Source organism: Carcharodon carcharias, chromosome 28 (genome assembly GCF_017639515.1).
Source record: "Carcharodon carcharias isolate sCarCar2 chromosome 28, sCarCar2.pri, whole genome shotgun sequence".
Classification (NCBI taxonomy): Eukaryota; Metazoa; Chordata; class Chondrichthyes; order Lamniformes; family Lamnidae; genus Carcharodon; species Carcharodon carcharias.
In genome coordinates this window covers 39,093,897-39,118,782 of record NC_054494.1, presented here as the reverse complement: position 1 = coordinate 39,118,782, position 24,886 = coordinate 39,093,897, and the positions used below count along the sequence as shown (strand labels likewise).

Genomic DNA, 24,886 nt, shown 5'->3' with positions numbered 1-24,886 from the left:
AGCCCTGTAGATGAAGGTGGTTCACAACTTGGTCTGTGCTTTACGCAGTTAGTTGATCTCACTCAGCGAATGTTCAAAATATTACAATTAGCCACTAGGCCACTTGCTAGGACAAGGAAAATGGAGCTCACACAAGGATGTCATCCACATTTTCTTATCCCTCAATTGGTTTTGGGCGCGGTGTCGGTTTTCTTGGCCTCTCCAAAGTGGTTATGCTGTTGGTAGTGGGGGAGCTGGCATCATGAATCGTGATGCTGAAGGTAACACCATTGTGTGGGGCAGCCTGTTGGACTAGCTGAGCTTTTCTTGTCCATCATCTTGCCACCGTGACTTGGCTGATCTGATATCTTTCTCAAAGCTTTGCCAACGCTGCCCTTCCCTCTCTTCACCATCGCCCCCACCCCCAACCCCTGTCCTTCCCTCACCTATTCACAACCATGCCTTCAGCCGCCTAAGCCCCCATGCTCAGAAATTCCCTCCTAAAACCCCTCTGCTTCTACTCCTTAAAACCTACCTCTTTGACCAAACTTTCAGGCAACTCTTCTCATCTCATTCCTTGTTTTAATGTTTGTTGCTTTCCCCTTACAGCTCTGTGTAGCACCTTGGGACATTTTAATATGCTAAAGGTGCTTCATAAATGCAGGTTATTGTTGTATGTCTAAATATTGGGCAAATCCAGGATTGGTTTAAGCTGCAATATTTGAATTGCCCGCCCAGGGCACAGTGTTATCCTGCATCACTCCAGACCATAGCATGGTACAATCCCATGTTATACCAGCCCATGATCAGGCCACTGATCTCCAACACTTGGTGCCATCAAGTCACAACATCCTTCCTGAGCAAAGTAAAAGACGAACCAGGAATGCTCCCACAGGCTACAGTGAATAGAAATGGCCCCCATTAGTTTTAATAGATGGGAAATTGTAGGAAGCATGTATGTTCAGCCATCAGATAAGGCAACCCCGCCAGTAATGAACACACACAAAGGTAGCCCCTGAGTGTCAGTCTGGGCTCAGTTCAAAGCAGGGTTGCCTCTTGAGTCGGAAGCTCAAGTGAGTCACACTCCTGACCTTGGGTATGTAATCTAGACTGTAGAACTGAGGGAGTGCTACAATGTTGTAGGCACCCTCCTTTGCCCGAGGCATCGTCTGCCTGCTTTTCATAGATCCCATTGATAGTACTCTGCTACAAACAGGAAATTCACCTCCTGTCTTAGTCTTTATTCCTCCCTTATACATCTCATTCCTGTTTTTGTGGGATCTTACTGTGTGTGAAATGACTAATGGTTACCAATGTGGCAGCAGGTTCTGCACCTTAGAGTAATTCAGAGTTTGAGGTGTTTGTGATGTGGGATAAGACATTATATAAATGTGAGTCTTTCCTCACAGTTCAGTTAACTGGGTTTAAACCAGTTGTCATATTTTTGCAAAGAAACATTTAATTTAATACTCCTTCTCATGTCACAACAGTTGTGCAGCTGAATATTTTACAAAACTGTTTTTTAAAATCTGGTGTTACTCATTAAAGGTACTGATAATGAGTGCACAATTCTAGTGAAGCTGCTACTAATGCTGACAACTGGTAACAAGATTGAGCGCCCCTGCAAGTTGGCAGGGTGCAAAGCCCTGGTCATTGGCTAACTATGTCATTACATGCCCAAGAATAGGACTTTAACTTCCTGTTGTAGCAGCGAGGGAACTGTGGCTAGTGCTGCGATTGTGCAGAGTGCACCACTTTCCATTTGGTAAAACTGTCAAAACACATCCCAGACGATGGGAGCTGAAGCACTAATTACCTGAGCTGTGTTCAAAGAAGAACTAGCTTTGTACTTTCAAGGTTAATTGGACTATCAGATTGACATGGGTAACATGGAAGACAAATTTGTAGAGCACGCCAGGGATTGTTTCTTAGAGCAATACGTTGCAGAATCTAATGGGGAATAGGCTATTTTAGATCTTGTAATGTGTAATGAGATGGGATTGATAAGACTTATTGTGGTTAAGGGTCTTTTGGGGGCAGTAATCACATGGTAGAATTTCAAATTCAGTTTGAGGGGGAGCAACTTGGGTCTCAAGCCAGTGTCCTCAACTTAAATATGGGCAATTACAGAGGCATGAAGAAAGAGTTGTCTAAAGCAGGCTGGGAAAATATGCTAAGGGGAAGGTCAGTGCATGAGCAGTGGCAGAAATTTAAGCAGATATTTCATAATGCTCAGCAAAAGTTTATCCTGGTCAAAAAGAAGGACTCGATGAAAAGGATGAACCACCCGTGATTACTCAAGACGGTCAAGGAGAGTATCCAATCAAAAACTAAGGCATACAAAGCGGCGAAAACTAGTGGTAGACCAGAGGATTGGGAATTTTTCAGGAACCAGCAGCGGATGGCTAAAAAGCTAATAAAGAGGGAGAAAATTTATTATGAAAGTAAATTAGCAAGAAATATAAAAACAAACAACAAGAGCTTCTGTGGGTATATAAAAAGGAAGAGAGTGGTTAAAGTGAGCGTGAGACCCTTGGAGGATGCAGTAACAGGGAACAGGGAAATGGCAGATATTTAAAAAATATTTTGCATTGGTCTTCATGGCAAAGGATACTATAAACATCCCAAAGATATCAGATAAGCAAGGAGCTAAATGGGAGGAAAGACCTTGTAACAGTCTCTATCACGAGGGACAAAGTATTTGCGAAACTAATGGGACTGAAAGCAGACAGGTCACCAGGACCTGATGGCCTGCATCCAAGGGTTTTAAAGGAAGTGGCTACAAAGATAGTGAAGGCATTGGTCAAAATATTCCAGAACTCACTGGATTCCGGGAGGGACCCAGCAGATTGGAAAACCGCTAATGTGATGCCTCTGTTCAAGAAGGGAGGGAGACAAAAAGCTGGAAACGACAGGCCAGTCAAATTAACATCTGTCGTTGGGAAAATGCTAGAGTCCATTATTAAGGAAGAAATAGGACATTTAGAAAAGCTTAACCCAATTAAACAGAGTCAACATGGTTTTGTGAAAGGGAAATCATGTTTGACAAATTTGCTAAAGTTCTTTGAAGGATATAACAAGCAGAGTTGATAAAAAGGGACCGGTAGATATAGTGTATTTGGATTTCCAGAAGACGTTCAATAAGGTGCCACATAAAAGGTTATTGTACAAGATAGGAGCCCACGGTATTGGGGGTAAGGTATTAACATGGATTGAGGATTGGTTAATGCACAGAAGACATAGGGTCGGGATTAATGGATCATTTTCAGGTTGGAAAGACTTAACTAGTGGAGTGCCACAAAGATCAGTCCTAGGGCCTCAATTGTTCACTATCTATATTAATGACTTGGAGGAGGGGGCAGAGTGTAATCTATTCAGATTTGCTGATGATACAAAAATAAGTGGGAGGGCATGTTGTGATGAGGACATAAGGAATCTGCAAGGGGAACTAGGCTGAGTGAGGTGGCAAAAACATGGCAGATGGAGTTTAATGTAGGAAAGTGTGAGGTCATGCACTTTGGTAGGAAGAGTCAAAAGGCAGATTATTATTTAAATGGCGAGAGACTCCAAAAAGTGTAGCACAGAGGGATCTGGGTGCTCTTGTGCATGAAACACAATGTTAGCATGCAGGTGCAGCAAGTAATCAAGAAGGCAAATGAAATCTTGGCCTGTGTTGCTAGGGAGTTGGAGTTTAAAAATAGGGTGGTCTTGTTACAACTGTACAGGGGTTGGTGAGGTTGCACCTGGAGTACTGTGTACAGTTTTGGTCCCCATATTAAAGAAAGGATATGCTGGCATTGGAAGCAGTTCAGAAGAGATTCATGAGGCTAATTCCTGGGAAGAAGGGGTTGACTTATCAAGAACGGCTAAACAGGATAGGCCTTTACTCATTAGAGTTTAGAAGAATGAGGGGTGATCTTCTTGAAATATACAAGATTCTGAAGGGGCCTGACAGGATTGATTTTGAGAAGATGTTTCCACTAGTGGGAGAATCTTGAACTAGGGGACATAGTTATAGAATAAGACGAAACTCAATTAAAACTGAGATGCAAAGGAATTTCTTCTGAGGGTGGTGAATGTCTGGAATTCTCTACCCCAGACAGTTGTGGAGGCTAGATTACTGAAAGTATTTAAAGAGGAGGTAGATAGATTTTTGAAATATCAGGGAGTTGAGGGCTATGAGGAGCTGGCACAAAAGAGGAGTTGAGGCCTGGGGCAGATCAGCCATGGTCTTATTAAAATTCACAATCCTCTGGCCTACAACTAGTTTTTGCCGCTTTGTATGCCTTAGTTTATGATTGTATATTCTCCTTGACCACCTTTGTTAACCACGGGTAGTGCATCCTTTTCATTGAGTCCTCCTTTTTGATCAGGATAATTTTTTTGCTGAGTGTTGTGAAATATCTGCTTAAATGTCTGTCACTGTTCATCCACTGACCTTCCCCCTAGCCTATTTTCCCAGCCCTCTTTATTCAGCTCTTTCTTCATACCTCTGGAATTGCCCTTATTTAAGTTGAGGAAACTGGCTTGAGACCTGAGTTGCTCGCCCTCAAACTGAATTTGAAATTCTACCATATTGTGATTGTTACCCCCTAGAAGGTCCTTAACTACTTATTAATCCCACCTCATTATACTTTACTAGATCTAAAATAGCCTATTCCCGAGTAGGTTCTGCAACATATTGCTCTGATTTGTCCAGTCAATATGCAGATTAAAATCACCCATGACAATTGTAGCACCCTTCTTTCATTCCTCCGTTATTTCCCGATTTACACATTGTCCTACAGTGAGGCAACTCTTCGAGGGCCTATAGATGACTCCCACCCTTGACTTCTTCCCCTTGCTATTCCTTATTTCCACCCAAACTGATTCCACATCATGTTCTATTACACCTGTATCACTACTCACCACCGCACTGATACCTTCCTTTATTAACAAAGCTACCCCACCTCCTTTTCACTTTTTGCCTGTTTTTCCTAAACCGGTCGAATACCCTTGAATATTGAGTTCCCAGTCTTGGTCACCCTGCAACCACGTCTCTGTAATAGCTATCAAGTCATAGTCATCTATTTCTATTTGTGCTGTCAACTCATCTATCTTGTTACAAATGCTGCATGCATTCAGATAAAGAGCCTTAAGCTTTGACTTTTTACCATTATTGCCCATTCTGGCTCTGATTTCTGCTGCACCCTTCTGCTTATATTTTCTGTCCCTTCCTGTCACACTTATTGTTCACTTCTTCACCACCCTGCGCCTCTCTTGTTTCTTTTTGATTTTTTTTAAACTTCCCTTCAATTGAACCCTCCCCCACACTAATTAGTTTACATAGAGGCTGGTGGCTTTTCACACTTGTTGGATCTTAGAATGGCTTCTTCCTTACATATAACCTCATCTCCTTTATACATGTTTCTCCCTTTTTAATGTAAATCCCATTGTTCCAATATGTCTTTGCAGCTTTACTTTTTCCATAATATAAATCTTTCATAGTACTCATATTATCAGAGATCTTTGGGGAAAAATAAACAGACTGTTTGACTTAGCCTCTGCTGGCTAGGTGTAACACCTTACCATCTCTTTGAAATTCATGATCCTGGTTTATCTAAAAATGCAAATGTTCTTCACACCTCCCATTCTAAAACTTCAGCCATGGTTATGTATTTAGCATTTCAAACCTAGCTTCCCTTCCGATGAATCAAGGCACCCAGACCAGCTGTTTGTAACTCAATTAAAACACCCACACACACTTACCTACACACAGAGAAACTAATCCAAACCCCATTATTAATCTACCTTTACAATAAATTACAATAATATGAAAATTATTATATTTTCATGACATGGAGGCTTTAGCAAAAAATGGGATAATGCCTTTAATACAGTGACTAAGGCAACACAAACGCATCAGGTTTCACATGACACAATGTTCATTTCCAGTGTTTAATGGTTAATGCGGTGTTCTAGTTAAATCTGCCTGTGGGACATAGAATTTGTAACACAGAAACCAACCATTCAGCCCAACTGGCCTATACCAGTGTCCATGTACCACACAAACCTCCTCCCACCCTTCATCTCACCCTATCATTATAACATTCTATTCCTTTCTCCCTCATGTTTAACTGACTTCCCCTTAAATGCATCTATTTTATTCACCTCAATGGCTCTGTGATGTAGCATTGGTTAAGCAGACCCTGAATTAAGCAGCAAATGTCAAGTGTGCAGTGTTATTGGGAGACAGTACTCAGCTTTAAGTGAAAGACAAACTCTCCCCCTCTCCTCTTTATCTCTCCCACTCTCACCTCCTCTCCCCCACCTCCCCCCATTCCAGCAGACTGCTATTCCCCTTGAATTAAATATGGCAGAGGTTGTAACTCTTTCGAGTACAAACACGTTTCCATCTGTTTCAGATGAAGTTGCATTGTTTCATAGTTTGCCATTGTGAGATTTGAACTCTTGATCTTGGGTTTACAAACCCAGTACCATAACCACTTGGCTATTTAGGCCAAGCCATAATGTTTCTGCCCAGTTACGAACCGGGGACCTTTCGCGTGTGAGGCGAACATCATAACCACTACACTACAGAAACTACAGCGCTTTTACAAACCCATTTCCATCTGTTTCAGATGAAGTTGCATTGTTTCATAGTTTGCCATTGTGAGATTTGAACTCTTGATCTTAGGGTTACAAACCCAGTACCATAACCACTTGGCTATTTAGGCCAAGCATGGCAGGGGTTGTATATGCAGCCGCTGCTCATGGTTGCAAATACCGTGCACCTGCGCTAAGTAATCACCTTTGAGCAGTGTTAATTATTTCAAAACCTTCTCTGGTTTGGTTCTGAAAGATACGCATTTCAATATTTGTTCAGTAGACTCAAGAACCACCTGCCTTAGGCAAGCACAACCACTGAAACACGGCTCTATATTGTTTCCACTTACTTATTCTAGTTCTCAGAAAGGATTAAGTATAGAGGGAGCCCAATGCAGGATGGAATCCCTTTTCATCCCTTCTTCCTCCCCTGTACATCTTTGGAACCCGAGTTGGAATAGAAGCAAAGGGTCATACAGGACAGGACAAGGTTATCTGACCTATTGAAGCAGTACTGGCCCTTCGAAAGAGCTATTGAATTAGTTCCTGTGCCCATGTGCTTCCCTCACAGATTTGCTATTTTTTCCCCTTCAAGTATTTATCCAATTCCCTTTTGCAAGTTACTTTTTAACCTGCTTCCACCATCCTTCCAGGCAGCGTATTCCAGATCATAACAATTCACTGCATTAAAAAAAACCCTCATTCTCCCCCACCCACCCTCGTGTTCTTTTGCCAATTATTTTAAATCTGTGTCCTCTGGTTACCAACCTTCCTGCCAGTGGAAACAGTTTGACTCTGCATACTCCATCAAAACACCTAAAAATGCATGATGTGTATTTCTGTTTATTTACAGTTGTGGTTCAGCAATGCTGAACCGTCTGTGGATAGAGGGCAGCTCACTCAAAGGTGCCGCTTTGAACAGAAAATCAAATCCATCTCTCTGACTCTGTCACCAGCTTCTCAAACTTATTCCTAAATGGATTTAATTAATATTTAATGACTCCTGTAAAACTGCAGGGCACTTGATCTGATTATTGCTCATTGCCTGACAACATAATGACCTATTGCTTTTGTGGGCATATATCATTCAGTGACACTTTTAGCTTCCATAGGCAATGGGCAAGCTTAAGGAGTTGACAACATAATCCAAGATTGCTAAGTATCCAATTCTCAGATTGCCTTCCAATCTCAAAGCCTTGTCTTGAACTTGTGTCTCGAGGTTCCCTGTTTAAACTTTCTCAGTCGACTGCTTTCAAACTTAGACTTGCAGACTGATCCAGGACAGCAGGAGGCCATTCAGTCCATCATGCGTTAAACTCTGATGTCTTAACCACTGTCCCTTTTAACAAGCTTTTCTCCCCCATATATGTCCCTCATCTTAACGAGACTAACCTATCCTAGGAGGTAAGAATATTTGCAGGAATTTTCCTCATCTTCCACCCTCACTTGGACAGCTGACTACCAGAGACTCTGTGGAAATGGCGGACAATTGGGAGAACCTACCCCAGAAATTTGAGGTGTCTCTCACTGCTGCGGCAGTAATGGAGAGTAATGGTCCACTGGCAACCTGCTCCTGATTGCAAACCAGTAGCCTCTGCTGGGCAGTGGGTGCATTAAGGTATTGGACGCTAAGGACGCTGATCTGGAGCTTGCCTTCATATATGAGTCCAGTTAGTGTGTCTCACCAGACTGAAACCATGAGGTGTGTTGCAGTTAAAACCCAACCTTAGGGAGACAGAAAGTAGGAAGTTACAGGCCAGTTAGCTTAACATCTGTCATAGGGAAAATGTTAGAAGCTATTATTAAAGATGTTATAGCAGGACACTTAGAAAAGTTTAAGGCAATCAACAGAGTCAACATGGTTTTGTAAAAGGGAAATTATGTTTAATCAATTTGTTGAAGTTCTTTGAAGGACACGCATGCTGTGGATAAAGAGGAACCGGTGGATGTATTGTACTTAGATTTCCAGAAGGTATTTGATAAGGTGCCACATCAAAGTTTATTGCAGAAAATAAAAGCTCAGGGTGTAAACTTTGGCAGGGATAGAAGATTGACTGGCTAACAGGAAGCAGAGAATTTGGCATAAATGAGTCTTTTTCTGGTTGGCAGGATGTGATGAGGGTATCAGTGCTGGGGCCTCAACTTTTTTTTACAATTCATATAAATTACTTGGATGAAGGGACAGAAGGGATGGTTGCTAAATTTGCTGATGACACAAAGACAGGTAGAAAAGTAACTTATGAAGAGGATGTAAGGAGGCTACAAAGCAACATAGATAGGTTAAGTGAGTGAGCAAAGATCTGGCAAATGGAGTATAATGTGGGCAAATGTGAAATCATTTTTTTTTGGCAGGAAGAATAAAAAAGAAGCTTATAATCTAAATGGTGAGAAATTGCAGAGCTCTGAGATTCAGAGGGATCTGGGTGTCTGCATAAATCACAAAAGGTTAGTATGCAGGTACAGCAGGTAATTAGGAAAACTAATAGAATGTTATCATTTATTGTGAGGGGAATTGATAACAAAAGGAGGGAGGTTATGCTTCAGTTGTACTGGGCACAGGTGAGACCACATCTGGAGTATTGTGTACAGTATTGGTCACCTTACTTAAGGATGTAAATGCATTAGAAGTAGTTCAGAGAACGTTTACTAGACAATTACCAGGAATGGGTGGATTGTCTTATGAGGAAAGTTTGGACAGGTTAGGCTTGTATCCACTGGAGTTTAGAAGAGTTAGAGCTGACTTGATCGAAACCTTTAAGATCCTGAGAGGTCTTGACAGAGTGGATGTGCAGAGGATGTCTCCTGTTGTGGGAGAATCTAGAACTAGGGGTCATGGTTTAAAAATAAGGGGTCGCCATTTAAAACGTAGATTAGGAGAATCTTTTTCTCTCAGGGCCATGAGTCTTTGGAACTCTCTTCCTCAAAAGGCACTGGAAGCAGGGTCCTTGAATATGTTTAAGGTAGAGGTAGATAGATTGTTGATTAACAAGGAGGTGAAAGGTTATCAGGGGTAGGCAGGAGGCTACAATCAGATCAGCCATGATGTTAGTCAATGGTGGAGCAGGTTTGAAGGGGCCGAGTGGCCTACACCTGCTCCTTGTTCATATGTTCCCCTCCATACACCATCCTGACTTGGAACTATATCACCGTTCCTTCACTGTTGCTGGAACAAAATCATGGAACTCCCTCCTTAACAGCGCTCAGGGTGTTCCTACACTACATAGACTGCAGCAGTTCAAGAAGGTGGCTCATCAACAGCTTCTGAAGGGCAATTAGAGAGGGGTAATAAATGCTGGCCTAGCCAGCGACATCCCATGAAAGAATGGAAAAGAAACACAAGGAGGCCATTCCACCCATGTGTCCATGCACTCTTTCCACCCCCCCCCCTCCCCTCCCACCAAACCCCCCTGCTGTTTGCTTGCACATTTTTCTTTTTTAAATAGAGATCCAGTTATTACTGAATCTGTTTCCACCATTCGTCCAGGCAGCACATTCCAGAGTGTAACTGCGCTGCGTTAATAAAAATTCTTCCTATTCCACCTCTGGAATTTTTCCAATTACTTTCCATCTGTGTCCTCTGATCACCAAGCCTCTTGTCCATGGAATCTATTATTACCTGATCTATGAAAACCCCTCATAATTTTAAATACCTCCTATTAAAACTGAAGTTAGCCTTCTCAGCTCTTCAGTAGAACATTCCCAGCTTCTCTGGTCTCTTCGCATAGCTGAAGGCATTCAGTCTGAGCACTGTTTTCTGGCATCTTTCCTAAAATATTGCGCCCAGAATTGGATATAATCTGCCAGCGAAGCTATCGATAGTGGGTTGAGTTGAGCTCTCATGTATGCGTCAGCATGGCTGTCGATTGCTACATCCAAAATAAATAAACAGCCTGATAATTCCAAAAAACTGGAGCTCCTGGCCCCTTTCTTGGCTATCACAGCTTGCTGCTTGCAGGAGCTTGATCATTTTTGACTTCTTTGTAAGCTGCTTCATTTCCTTGATGCCAAGGGGAGACAGTGGAATTGTGCTAATGTTGCTGGGCTTGTAATCCAGAGGCCCTGGCTAATGGACCACCGATATGAGTTCAAATCCCATCATAGCAGCTGGTAGAATTTAACTTCAATTAATAAATCTGCAATTGAAAGTTAGTCTCAGTATTAGTGACCATGACAACCATCGATTGTCACAAAAACCCATCTGGTTCACTAATCCCCTTTACAGATGGAAATCTGCTGTCCTTTCTTGTTCTGGCCTCCACATGCCCACAGCAATGTGGTTGACTCTTAGCTGCCCTCTGAAATGGCCTAGCAAGCCACTCAGTTCAAGGGCAATTATGGATGGGCAACAAATGCTGGCCTTGTCAGTGACATCCATTGTTATGACCCCAGCTGATGTTACTACTGGACAAGCCAAATCCAGGGTGCAACCCAGCCTAATAGATCGTAACTTTTATTTTTTGTTTAGATACATGGAGAGTGGCTACTGAACAGAGTCACCGGAGTCAGCTGATGAACTTTTAACAAAAGAATAAAACATTTATTAAACAAGGAAAGATGAACTATATTACAATACTCCTTCACCCACAACTATACCTTTACAGATATATACAGATTCGTGAGGATAACACAAGTTACAAAAGCTACCTTATACTCTAATGTTCACAGTACGCACACAGTCCATGTAAACAATAGGTGACCTGTGGTCAGACACACCACACTCTGAAACCAAGTGACAGATGCCACCTTAATCAAATGCTATAGATCCCTCATCAACTCCCCCAAACGCTTGACACACCGAAAGCCAACCGGTCTCACCGAACTCAATCTTCCATGCAAGGGTTTCCAATCTCCACTCCCAAAGAACTCGCTCTAGAACCTTGTCCCAAACAACACCCTCTCTCACTCACCTTCCACAAGGGTTCCAGCTCCAGGGTTTCAAACTCACCTTCCGATGTTCCTTTCCCCTGGATCACCAGATGAATTCAAGGGCTTCCTTCCATGCACTCTCCCTCAAATGCTCAGTCACGCTAACAGAACACCACTGCTTCACGTGCCCATAGTAAAGAGTTACAGACCTTCAGCTGTCTATTTGGATCTTCCGAGTTCTCACAGGCCGTTTTTGCTTTAAATCTGCTTCCTGCAGTTTTTCTTCCCTTGAAGCTTGGTGCCTTCCTCTCCTTTCTTTATTCTCACTTCCACAGAGCAGAACCTTGTCCAGACTCCTGTCCTTGTCCTTTGACTAAACTGTCCTCTTGGGATCTTTCCTGTTCCACTCCCCTGGATTTGGGGACTTTCTTCTTTAGTTTCTGGAACCTGCTTCTGCAGTTTTCTCTCTTGTCCAGCCACTCTTAGCAGCTGGCTTCAACTTTAGTTTGGGATTTGCCATCTGTCTCTCTGCTGTCCAGTCTGTCTGGATTCCTGGCTTCAACTGAACAAACTGCTTTTCTTGGGGTGGGGGGGGGGGTGGGGTAGAGAGAGAGAGAGAGAGAGTGGGGGGGGGGCACGGTGTGTGCGTCTCTCTCTCTTTCTGGACCCAACACCACAGTTTTTTTTCTACTCCTGTATTTGTTTTACCCCCCTTCAAGAATCATAAAACTCATTAGAAATGCAAGTACACAAACAAAGCTTTAGGCCTGCTGTCTTCGCTCAAAAATGAAACTGGGTCCCAAGTTTCACCTTTTAACCCACAAATAGAAAATAATATATAAATTGAACTTAAACATAAAGATATACCTTACTCCTAACACCCTCAAACACAAATATAACTCACTTAAGCTACCTCTATTCCTAACATCACACCCCGTGAATATTTTTAAGGCAGAGTTAGATTCTTGAATAACAAGGGAGTCACAGGGTATAGGAGATAGGTGAGAAAGTGGCATGGTGAGGCCTCAATCAGATCAGCTGTGATCTTATTGAATGGTGGAGCAGGCTCGAGGGGCCAAATGGCCTACTGCTCCTAATTTGTATGCTTGTATGTCAAACCCACTTCTTTGACCAAGTTTTTTGCTGGGTCAAATTATCCATTGATTCTCTTCTGTCTGAAAGCTTACATTGTTGTTTCACTTTACAATGTTATTTGATGAACTCTTCTGACCTTCATGTATAATAATTAATTTGCCTACACAATGGTCACTGTTCTTTAATGTACTTGGTTGTATGATAAGTCTTGACAATGTCCTAGGCCATTGCAATTGCCAAGAAACTTGGCCAAATCAAGGCCAAAATGTTTGTCTTTATTTGATGTCCTGATCATTGACTTTCAGTGAGGGCACCAGACATTGAGGCAAAGAATAGTTTAAATCTTGCGCTGTGTTCAATATATGGAACAGGTTTGTTGTAATGTTCCAATTTTTAGCAGGTGAACCAATGTTAAGGGCAAGAAAATCACACCTGGATATTTTATCCCCCACAGGCTTTGCAGGTACTCCTGGATACCTCTCCCCAGAGGTTCTAAGAAAAGATCCTTATGGAAAACCAGTTGATATCTGGGCATGTGGTGAGTGGAAAAGTCAATTATTTGGGATGTAGCCCAGAGGGTTCAAGGTAACAGGTCTTCAAAAATAAACCACTGTCACCAGTAACTTCCACAATCACTCATTAATTCTCATGTTTTGAATGCTGCAGTGGGAGGATAGGTTGATTTATCTTCCAGTTAAAAAAATCTGAAACTTTATTGGAAGCCCTGAGTTCACTCCAATATTGGACTCGAGCAGGGTCAGTACTTTGATTTGCATTCACACGCTTCCTTCCTCCCATTGAATGAGTTCTGTCAGCTCTTGGCAAGTCCACTAGATAGAGTCATGGATGCAGCGGTGGAGAAGCTTGCTTCTATTGTCCCTCAATAGTGCACCAGATGGACAGCAGAGGTGAAGGATAAGAAATGGGGCAGCAGAATGTAATCTGGCAGGTTCCATATGACAGATTAATGCTAACACATTTATTCATTTGTGGTTTATTTCAGGCGTCATTCTCTACATATTATTAGTAGGCTATCCTCCATTCTGGGATGAGGACCAGCATAAGCTTTATCAACAAATTAAGGCTGGTGCTTATGATGTAAGTAGAATCAGGGGAAAAGGTGGCATAGTGGAAATGTCGCTGAGCTACTAATCCATAGGCCCAGGCTAATGCCCTGGGGACATGGGTTCAAATCCCACCACGGCAACCAGTGGAATTTAAATTCAGTTAATAAATCTGGAATACAAAGCTAGTCTCAGTATTGGTGACCATGAAACCATCATTGATTGTTGCAAAAACTAATGCTTTTTAGGGAAGGAAATCTGCCATCCTTACCTGGTCTGGCCTGCATGTACCTCCAGACCCACAGCAGTATGGTTGACCCTTAACTGCCCTCTGGAATGGCCTGGCAAGCCACTCAAGTTCAGGGGCAATTATGGATGGGTAACAAATGCTGACCTTGCTGGCGATGCCCACATCCCATGAAAGATTAAAGAAAAATTGAACACAATCTTTTTAATCTGATTGAACCATAAGTTGTTTTTTGACCTTTCAAATGAGTCACTGCTCCAATCTAAGATTAATGGTCTGGGAACAGTGGCGAAGCTGGTCAACAAGTCTCCACACTTCTTGTCGTAAATGAAGTCTGCAAGTTATTAATAACACATATTTTAAATGTGCAGCATATAAATGATATGACAGGCAATCATGAGACTTACTATCAATCACAGGTGTCAAATTGTCCTAAAGTTGTCTAGTCAACCTTGCCACTGGAGACAATTATACGTGGGGTCAAAATAAAATTTTTAGTGGAATTTTTACTCGTATTTTGAAACAATTTGCCAGATCAATGTTATGCTCATTCAAATGAGAGGCGTTAATGCTGAGAAATCATTGAATCTTACAGCTCAGAAGGACATCATTCAGCTCATCAGCGCCTGTGCTGCCTCTTTGAACAAACTATCTAATTAGTTCCATTCCTTTTAGTTCTGAAATTTTTTTCCCCTTTCTGAGGAACCATCCAATCCTCCTCTGAAAGTTACTGTAGAATCTGCCTCCGCCATCATTTTGGGCATTGCATGCAGGACCATCAACACTGTGTAAAAACAATTCTCCTCATCTCCCCCTTGGTTCCTCTGCCAGTTATCTTAGGTAGGCATGCTAGTTGGCAACCCTCCTGAAAACAGTTTCTATCAAAACCCCTCAAATTTTGTGTACACTTCTATTAAATCTCTCCATAACTTTTCTGCTTTAAGAACAATTCCAGCTTCTCCAGTCTCTCCACGTAACTGAAGTCCTCATCCCTGTACCCTTTCAAGGGTCTCCGCATGCTTCCTGTGGTGTGGTTCCCAGAATTGAATACAATGCTCCAGTTGAAGTCTAAAGATTCACACAGGTTTAGCATTGGTTTTGTGCCCTACGCCTCGGTATAGAAAGCCCAGGATCCATATGCTTTACTTAACAGCCTTACCAAATTGTCACTGTCATTGTCACAACGGGCTCCTCAATGTCTGCCAGATTGGCTGCAGAACGATTAGATGCAGAGTAAAGATCCCTCTGTGCTCTACTCTTACAATATTCCTTGGAAGAATGCCACCCTGCTTCGAGCGACATTTCTCCACTTGCTAGATCATCCGTCTTGTGGTTTTCCTGAGTGGGATTTGCCAAACCAGGAGCAGCTTGTGCCATTCGCCTACTGGAACATGGGCGTTCATTTTGCATGAGACTCCCTCAAACACTACACACAGGAGTGGACTCTATTTTATTTCAATGCATGTTTCAATTTTAGTACGATAGAGTCCATTTTCCATTGGGAAGTTACTTAAAAGAAAACACAGCCTGCAAGGTTTTAGATTTTTCACTTCTGCAATGAAAAACTGGAAAAATGTCATTATTCATCAGCACAGTGATTTATCTGACTTTGCCAGCACTATGTATAATCATTATTGCACCATTCTCAATTACATGGGGGGCAGAAAAAGCAATGTATTCCTCTTAAGTGCAATAAACACACTTTTAAAATTACCTGGCATTATATTCATATGCTAGGCACTGAACAAATAGAATACTTTGAAAATTGATTGAATGAATAGTGAATTAGAATGGCAAGAAATTAAAATTTAAGCATTTGCTGTAATATGACATGGATTATTGTATAAATCATTGAGTCCCAAATGGTTAGACTGCCATTCGATTAATTTTAACACTTTTTTTCAGTAAGAGAACTGGATCGTTAGAGTGGACAAGTGCATCCCGTTTGATGTCAACCCCACAAACCTGCTCGATCCAGTCTCTCTCTAGAACCACCACCAGATGCCCTATGAACTTACTTGTACTGTCTGCTTCAATGATGATGCAGGAGTAACCTTTCTTACCAGTCAGCTGCCATCAGCTAAGATTCCTCTGACTCTCCATCTCACTCTGAACATTTTAATTTGTAACTGTATTTAAACGTTTTGTTATTGTTAACCGTTTCCCTGTGGTAGCTTTGTCACTCTCCGTCAGGGTCTTAAAAACTTTTGTTGGGTCATTCCCAAAGTTTCCTCTTTCCCAAAGATAACAACCCAAACTTTTTACCAGAATTCTTTCATAACATATTCACCATACCTAGAACCACCTTCCTTGCTTGCCTCCTCGAGAGTGATAATGTTTTGTGTGGTTAGGTGCATATACAGCTCCAATGGAGTGTGGCAACAACCCAATATCTCCACAAAGCACACACTCTCTTTCCTTTTGTAATTAGCACCTTAATTACCTCATATCGTCACTCCACTCAAGTGCAATGCTGCACTTTGTCTTACTGGCCTTGCATATGTTTTAGCTACTCTTTTGCAGTTAATGAAAACAATTATTAGGTGCAAGAATTGTAATGAAAGGAGGGTGAGTTATTCTTGAGAACAAGATCAACCTAAAGCTATTGATCCTGTAATCTAAGAGCACATTGCTGTGCTGCAGCACTGAACTCCCATAGGATTTTGATCCCATTGCCAGAGACCATCAAGTTTGTAAGTGAGGTGTTGCTGTAGCCCTATTGTGATTTCATCTCTCACAAGGCTGGGTCTTCAGTGACCCGTGGATGGACAATGTCCTTTAGTGAGCAGTTTGTCACCATTGCCTGGGTTTCCAAATCATTCCCAATTTTCACAAGGTCACAACACCATTTTCCCCCAGGGTGTTGGGAAAAATTTTTGCCAAAATTTTAAAAATCCAAGAAAGAGAAATACAAAGATTCATTGCTGTTGTAGGTGAAACTGATACCCTCAGCAAAAAGTTAAGCTGGACAGAGACTTGAGAAACAGAGTGAAGTGATAGAAATGATATCCCCACATTGTAACTTCCGACACAGAATTGTAAAAAAAAACTAAGAATATAAGTCCAGAAATGATTGTAGGTGAGATTAGTGAATGATGTTTAGCACACTTGTGTGACCTTTCAGCTAATGTAATGCAGGCAATAACCTATTTTTTAAAAAATGGGTTAACATCTGTTTTTAAAATACCAGAGCAATGTCATATGAATGCATTGGATGTCACTGGCAGCCATACATTCCAGCTTTTCTTTTAAGCAGTTACTGTTCACAAACCAACAACAGCAGCGCTTGGTAGAAAAATGTGAATAACTATCCATACTGAGGAAAGACTCATGAATTTTCTTTGACTTTCCTCCTAGTCCTTCAACAAGAGCAAAATGTTTCTCTCACATGTATGTTTTGCCAAAGAATTGCTTCTCCCATTTTGCACCCTCCACACCCCCACCCCACCGCCCCCCACCCCCAGGCTTTGAACTGTTTCTGCCTAATGGAACTCTAGTTTCACGTGGATTACACTTCAGTAAGCACGTTAATTGTTGTCCTATTTTCTCCTGTATCCATTCCCATTTGGATTGCAGGAAGGGCAGCCAGTTCTGTGCAGTCATCTTTGCAGCAAGTTCCAAGTGAAAACCATCTCAACCACCTCTGCAAGTGGGGCATGATGATCAGTCGACAGACATTATGGTCACAGTGAAGACTATATGATCACATCAGTTTGAACTATTCCTCCCCTCCTTAACGCTTCACTATCATGCCTCCCTTCATGCTTCATCCACTCAAGAAAAACTTGCGGCCTCAAGGAGGAACCATCGGGCAATGTGGCCAGCACATTTACCAGAACCCTTGAAGGAGAATTTGCAAGTTAGGCAATTAAGTCTTGTTTCTCGAGCATTTTATTACAGAGTCAAATTTCTCACTGACTTTGGACTTTATTTGGTTCCAATTTCTTTTAAGATGCAAAGTTTTTTTTTAGCTTCTATCGATGTCAGCGTTGAGGAATTTCTGATCCACAAAATGTTTTTTTTTACGCTCTTATGCCTAATGACAGCATCCAACATCCTCAAACCACACTAATATATTCCCAACTCAGTTGCTCACTCTAGGCTGGGCCCTGTCACTTCCATTTCCCACACAAGGCATATTTCTTGCATCTTTTCTCAACCAACACTAAATTATAAGTAGTTTCATACGACTGATGGGGGACCGGTTGACTTGATGTTCAGAGGGTTGGTCGTGTTCAGTGAGTTTGGGATTTCTGGGAATTCCAGATATTCCAGATGGTTGGAATGAGGAAAAACAAGGAGGACAGCTTACGTCAAAAAAAACGTGGACCTATCTCTCTTGTCCCATCTGTCAGGCAAGTGGTTGCACCCATATCAGTGGGACATGATCTAGTCCCTTAAAGCTTTCCCCTCTAATTCTAGATTAAAGGCAGCTGCATACAGTTGACCAGGGGCTGGATGAAGCAGAGAAGCTGAATTCCCAATCTATTAGCCTGAACCAGATACAAATTGAAATACCAGAGACAAAAGGAGAGTCTTCTAACTCTTTGCTGTACTCAACTCTCTACTTCACTCAGCATGGGCCCAATGGACCCTAATGGTTCCTTCTGTGCAGGAAAGGCTCTATGATTCTTATGTTGTCTGCAACCATTCACTTTAAATTTTTGCATGTGATGTCTTGTGACCTGTTGTCCCTGCTGTTGCATCCAGTGTGCCATAATGAGTGGGAAAAACTCACTTTCAATTACATTCCATTTCTGTGGTAGTTTCCCTCTCCAGAATGGGACACCGTTACCCCAGAAGCCAAAAATCTGATCAATCAGATGCTGACCATCAATCCAGCCAAAAGGATAACTGCAACCGAGGCCCTGAAACACCCATGGGTTTGCGTAAGTACCAGTTCCAAAGTTATAAGCCAACCCTTAAGATTAAAATAGTGAATGTCGTTCTTAAGTTTCATTGTGTAATTTTCTTAGTAACTGACCCTGTACTGTAGTTAATGTATCCTCTGTGTTTTCAAGTTCAGGCCAATTAGACCCCAAATAAATTATTTTTTACAGCAAAAACCTTGACTTGGAACTATATCGCCATTCCATCCTGTCACTGATTTAAAGACTAGGAACTCCGTCCCGAGCAGCACTGTGGGTGTACCTACACCACATGGACTGCAGCAGTTCAAGAAGGCAGCTCACCACCACCTTCTCAAGGGCAATTAGGGATGGGCAACAAATGCTGGCCTAGCCAGCGATGCCCATGAACGAATATAAAAACAAATGGTTTAAAGACTTCACATCAAAGATATCATGCTGGACTCAGCTTCATGTGTCTGTCATAAAGGAGGTGCATTGATAATTACAAATGGCCATCAAAATGTTCTGAGTTGTTCCCAGTGGACACATCATTGACAGGTTTAATTGGTCAAATAAACACTCTCTGTTTTTGCTTTTTACTTTAGATATGTACTGACCTAAATAACTGATATGTACTGATATGTAAATAACTGATATTTACTGACCTAAATAACACTAGATATGTACTGATATGTACTGATATGTACTAGATATGTACTGACCTAAATAACACTAGATACCGTTTGCTATTTTTCAGCAACGTTCTACTGTAGCATCAATGATGCACCGTCAGGAAACTGTGGAATGTTTGAGGAAATTCAATGCCAGAAGAAAGCTCAAGGTGAGCTATGGTAATGTTTCATTATAAGGTATTTGAACATATCACCAAATGATGCAATGTGGCTCATTTAAGCTGAATCCCAGGCAGGATTTTCTGGTAGATGAATGCTCACCAGGATATCAGGTTTTTTATATTGTTTTATGGTTAGTTACATAGGATTTACTGCACAGGGGGATGATAGCTTCGGTGCATCTCTCAATCATACGTAATGCCTCCATATTTTCCTCAGGAACATTGTACTGGGTGCGATTTCAGTACGTGGATAAGACACCAATAATCTGCTATCTGGAGGAGAGGGCACCCCCAAACTGATCCCTCCACAAAATTGTCAGGTGCTATATCCAGTTAGATAAATGCAAGTCCCTCAGTGTATCTTTTAAACAAGTTATCCAACTCCTTCTAACAAGTGACATACTCTTGTGCTCACTGTATGGCTGTTTTATCAATGAGTATTATGAATGTGCATGGTACAAGGAGGATCCATGAGGGAACACAGTCATTTTGTCATAAGCAAACTACACATTAATGATAAGACTTTCCCAATATGCTCTGCCCTTTGGCACTCTTCCACTCACCAATAGTCCAGTCATCTCACTTTTTGGACTTCCAGATGACCTGCCCATTACACGCTTTTCATTTCTTGGTTTTACACATATAATGTATTGAAAATTGCATTATACATTTTGTTTACTTGAGACTACCATATACACATGTACCAGCAGAGGGTATTGGCTAGGAAGAGAGAATAATAAAGGATTCATATTTAACAGCTTGTGTAGTTCTAATTCTAAATACCTCTGGCTGAATATATAACTGGAATTTAAAAGAGTAAGAGGCGACTTTATTGAAAACTTTAACATCCTGAAGGGTCTTGACAGGGTGGACGTGGAGATTATGTTTCCTCTTGTGCGGGAGAATCTACAACAAGGGGTCATTGTTTAAAAATAACAGGTCATTCATTTAAGGCAGAGGTGAGGAGGATATTTTTCTGTGAGGGCTGAGTGTCTTTGGAACCGTCTTCCTCAAAAGGTGGTGGAAGCAGAGTCTTTGAATATTTTTAATGCAGAGCTAGATAGATTCTTGACTAACTGGGGCGACAGGTTATCAGGGGTAGGCAGGAATGTGGGGTTCAGGTTACAATCAGATCAGCCACGATCTTGTTGAATGGCGGAGCAGGCTTGAGGGGCCGAGTGGCCTACTCCTGCTCCTAATTCGTATGGGCATATGTTTCTGTCCCAAGAACTTCACAACACACACCCTCGTGCAGGATGGATCTCAAGCATTTGGGCTAATCTGTCACAGTATTTTCAGTCATGGTGAAGGATAAATTGAGGGTGACTTCTGATCAGTAGCACCAATCTTAGATATTCAGAATACATGGCCAATATAGGAAAATAAGAGGAACGTAACCTATTAACATCATATTTTTTAAAAATATTTTTCATCATTGATTTTCTTTAGTAATAGTAAAAATAATATCACGTCAAGTGATCATGAGCCCATATAAGAGATTGTTAATGGAGTTTATCAGGCAAGTAGCTGAGGTATTTGGACCATCAAAGGTTCCAGATTCAGTCCTGACCTCTGGCAGTGCAGAATAATGGGACTACAATTTAGTTTTGGTGGCGGGAGAGGATGGAGCCAGAATTCCTGATGCTAATAGTTATTTAGTGACCCTTGGTAAATGCACAGCTGTGTGAATTTTAGGTGGTGAGGTTAAACAACCTGTGGATATACCTGGTCAATACTCACTCAAGCCCAAAATCAATGGCTTTGGGAAATAGGAATGAAGTGAATTTCACCCCAAAACTAAACTGCGGAAGCAATGTTTCAGTGAGCGCATGGTCGAAGCAGATAGTATTGATTAGTCAACAATTCCATTATAGATAGTGGAAGACGAACTGGATGAACTTTGGCCAGTTTCATCTAACAATTCCTACTTTCCCAATGTAATGAAGATCCTGGTAATGGGCCTGAAATTATGAGATACAAGGTAATTAACAAATTCACTTCATCCAGTATTTACACAGAACTCATTCCGATGAATGATAACTGATAAAATATCACTGACAAGACAGGAGACATTAGAATTAAACTGTTGTATATCACATTGAAACAATAAATTGAAGCTTCTTTTTCAGAAATAGAGTTAAACTCTTTAACTAGCACAAGCTCAGACTTTAACTGTCAAGACCCAACAAGAAAATAACTTGCATTTATATAGTGACTTTCACAACCTCAGGACATCCCAGAACAATTTACAGCCAGTGAATTACTTTTTGAAGTGCAGATACTCTTGTAATGCGGGAAATATGGCAGTCAATTTGTGCACAGCAAGCTATCACGGGCAACAATGTGATAATGATCAGTTAATCATTTTTAAAAATTGGTTGAAGGATAAATGTTGGCCAGGACATCGGGGAAATATCCTCTGCTCCTCATTGAAATAGTGTTGTAGAATATTTTTATGTCCACCAAAAGGACAGACATATGATCCAAAAAGATGGCTCCTCCAACAGCTCAGTGCTCCCTCAATACAGCGCCGGGAGTATTAACCAAGGTTATTTGTTCAAGGGCTCTGGAGGGACACTTGAACCCACTGCCTTCTAACTCAGAGGAGAGAGTGCTGCCCACTGAGCTGTGAATGATGAGAATTAGAAAATATCTCCAACGGCTAAATTAATAAAAATAACTCTTTAAAAATGACATTGATTAGTTCTGATTTACTCCTGTAGAGAGTTGAATGATTTTTTTTTGTTGTTTGTTCTGTTAAATCCTAGCAAGACTTTTATTCATGGTAAGTGGTACAGGTGTATAAGGAAAAAGTGAACAGGTTGACTAACTGATCTTTTCTGATTCAGGGTGCAATTCTGACTACAATGCTAGCTACAAGGAACTTTTCAGGTAAGTCACTACTTTTATTTTGTATTGTATTACATACAGTAAAAAAAATCGTACCTGGAATCACTGCTGGTGATGTTAGTGGACAAATGGTTGCTGTGTTTATAGGACATTCCTTTGTGTGTTACTTTAACACGAGCATTAATCCATTAACATCTACATTAAAATAGCAGACAAAATCATTTCTGCACTTATTATTTGTCCACTAACAAATGCAACAGGAATTCCTAGGCTTATGCCAATTTAGCTGTTTTAAACAACTTATATACTAGAATAAATGTTTTCCCTATTTGCCAACAACTATTACATTTTCTATTGACAAAGTACTTCCGGAGATGGTCAGATGTGTTTTACATGCAATAAGATGGGGAGGGAATAGCAATTGCATTCTCCCCTTACAAGCTCAACAGTCTAATTGTCTTTTTACAGCTCACCAGCAGTTTGTCTTTTAATTGGTAAGATATACGTGTTAGGAACAATTGTTATTTTGCAAGCTTTTACCAACTTTTTATTATTATTTATTCTTGGGATGGAGGTGTTGCTGTCAAGGCTGACATTATTTGTCCATCCCTAGTTGCCCCTTAAGAGGGTGTTGGTGGGCCACCTCCTTGAACTGCGACAGGTGAAGGTGCTCCCACATCACTGCTAGGTAGAGCATTCCAGGCGTTTAATCCAGCGGCAAAGAAGAAATGCTCTTGGAGAAGTTCCTAGAGATGTTGGTGTTCGCAGCCACCTGCTGCTTTTGTCCCTCAGTGGTGGAGGTCACAAATTTTGGAGTTAATAATATTTTTTAAAAGAAGTCCTTCCATTCTTGCTTCCCCCGAAAGCTCCCTGCTCAGTGAAGCTCACCTAGGAACTGAATAGCCTCAAATCTGGCCCGATCACTGCTCTTTCCTCCTAATGAAAGTTGGTCAAAATGAATTATTCTGCTAGATCTGAGCACAAATTGGTTTTAAAGACAGCTTGTGTTTATTTTGGTAGCATTTGTTTTTGTGTGGCACCAACATACAAACATAAGAATTCAACAGGCAGAAAACCCCAGCTGGTCCATCAAACCTGGACCCACACCATTATAGTTGTACCATTACGGCTAAGTACTTCTTCCTTCCTCCTATCTCCCACCTCACCTTCCCACGGGCCATGCAACCTCCTTGTAGAGGCAAAAAATCAGAAACAAAACCAAAGGTCAATAAAGGCAGAAATGCCCTGGAAAATTCCTGTCCAAATGACATTGTCCAAGTGCTATAATGAAAAGAAGCAGCAGCTCTCCATGGCTATAAAATACACTAATGCCAATGACACATTAGCTTCACTGCTGATCACTGAGAGAGAGAAACTCTTTGTAGGAGCTCCTTGAAATGTAGCCTTTGGCAGTCTCGTTGTATATTTCAAATGCAATTGGAACACTTGATTGCTGTACCATTGAGCCATTATATTCGCTATTTAGATCACAGCAAGGTCAACACCAGACCTCTGACTGCCTGAAAGTACTTGCTTAAACTACCACGGAACCCTGCATTAGAATTACTGGTGCTTTGTGTTTGAGGGAAAACTGTGTTCATTAAATCAGTGGCAGATCTGTTCTATTTGGGAAAGAAAGAGGGTAGCAATTTATGTTGTGCCTCTTAATAGAGCCAACACACCAAGGCGTTTTTACAAAGAACAGGATATTTGGGGAAGATTGGAAAGATGAGGAAAAAGAAATGGCAAGGTTGAGGGAATGAGGGAAGTGCTGGTTGAAAGATTTGCCCCTGCTGGTGGATTTGAGGGAGATGGGCCTGAGGTGTTTCCTGCTGTTCCCAACTCTGTCCCTGCCTCAGCTCAGCTGCCTGTCAAATCCTCTTCATTGCCTTTGTTACCTCTCGGCGTGATTATACCATAGCTTTCTCAGCCGATGTTCTACCCTCCATAGGTTTGAGATCATACAAAATTCTGCTGCCCATGTCCTAACTCGGACCAAGTCCTGTTCAGCCCATCATCCCCTGTGTTTGCTGACTTACACTGGCTCCTGGTCTGGCAATGCATCCATTTGAAAATTCTCACCCTGGTTTTCAAATCCCTCCAGGGCCTCCCTCTTCCTATCTCTGTAATCACCTCCAGCCCCTGACTCCTCTGAGATCTTTGCTTTTCTCTTATTCTGGCCTCTTGTGCATTCCCAATTTTTAACTCTTCCCCCCCACACCCCCTGCCCTCCCCTCCACCATTGGTGGCTGTGCCTTCAGTTGCCTGAGCCCTGAGTTATGGAATGCCTCCCTAAACCCCTCTCTCCACCTCGCTTTCCTCCTTTAAAACCTACCTCTTGGACCAAGCTTTTGGTCATCTGACCAAATATCTCCTTATGTGGCTCGGTGTCAAATTTAGCTTGATAACATTCCAGTTAAGTGCCTTGGAACATTCATGTGAAAGGCACCATATATTTATAAGATGCTGTTATTATTGCCACATCAGTAACCCACAA

General features: G+C 41.6%; 1 protein-coding gene across 7 annotated transcripts in view; it reads left to right on the top strand.

Moving 5' to 3' along the window:
• camk2g2 (calcium/calmodulin-dependent protein kinase (CaM kinase) II gamma 2) overlaps positions 1 to 24,886 on the top strand; it is a 351,948-nt gene that overhangs the window by 252,150 nt on the left and 74,912 nt on the right. For all 7 annotated transcript variants that reach the window (XM_041176368.1, XM_041176369.1, XM_041176371.1 and 4 more), the window contains exons 8-12: positions 12,980 to 13,063; positions 13,529 to 13,623; positions 18,603 to 18,725; positions 19,444 to 19,527; positions 22,389 to 22,431. In XM_041176368.1, coding sequence (XP_041032302.1) covers positions 12,980 to 13,063; positions 13,529 to 13,623; positions 18,603 to 18,725; positions 19,444 to 19,527; positions 22,389 to 22,431 — 429 coding nt within the window. The remainder of the gene's footprint in view (positions 1 to 12,979; positions 13,064 to 13,528; positions 13,624 to 18,602; positions 18,726 to 19,443; positions 19,528 to 22,388; positions 22,432 to 24,886) is intronic.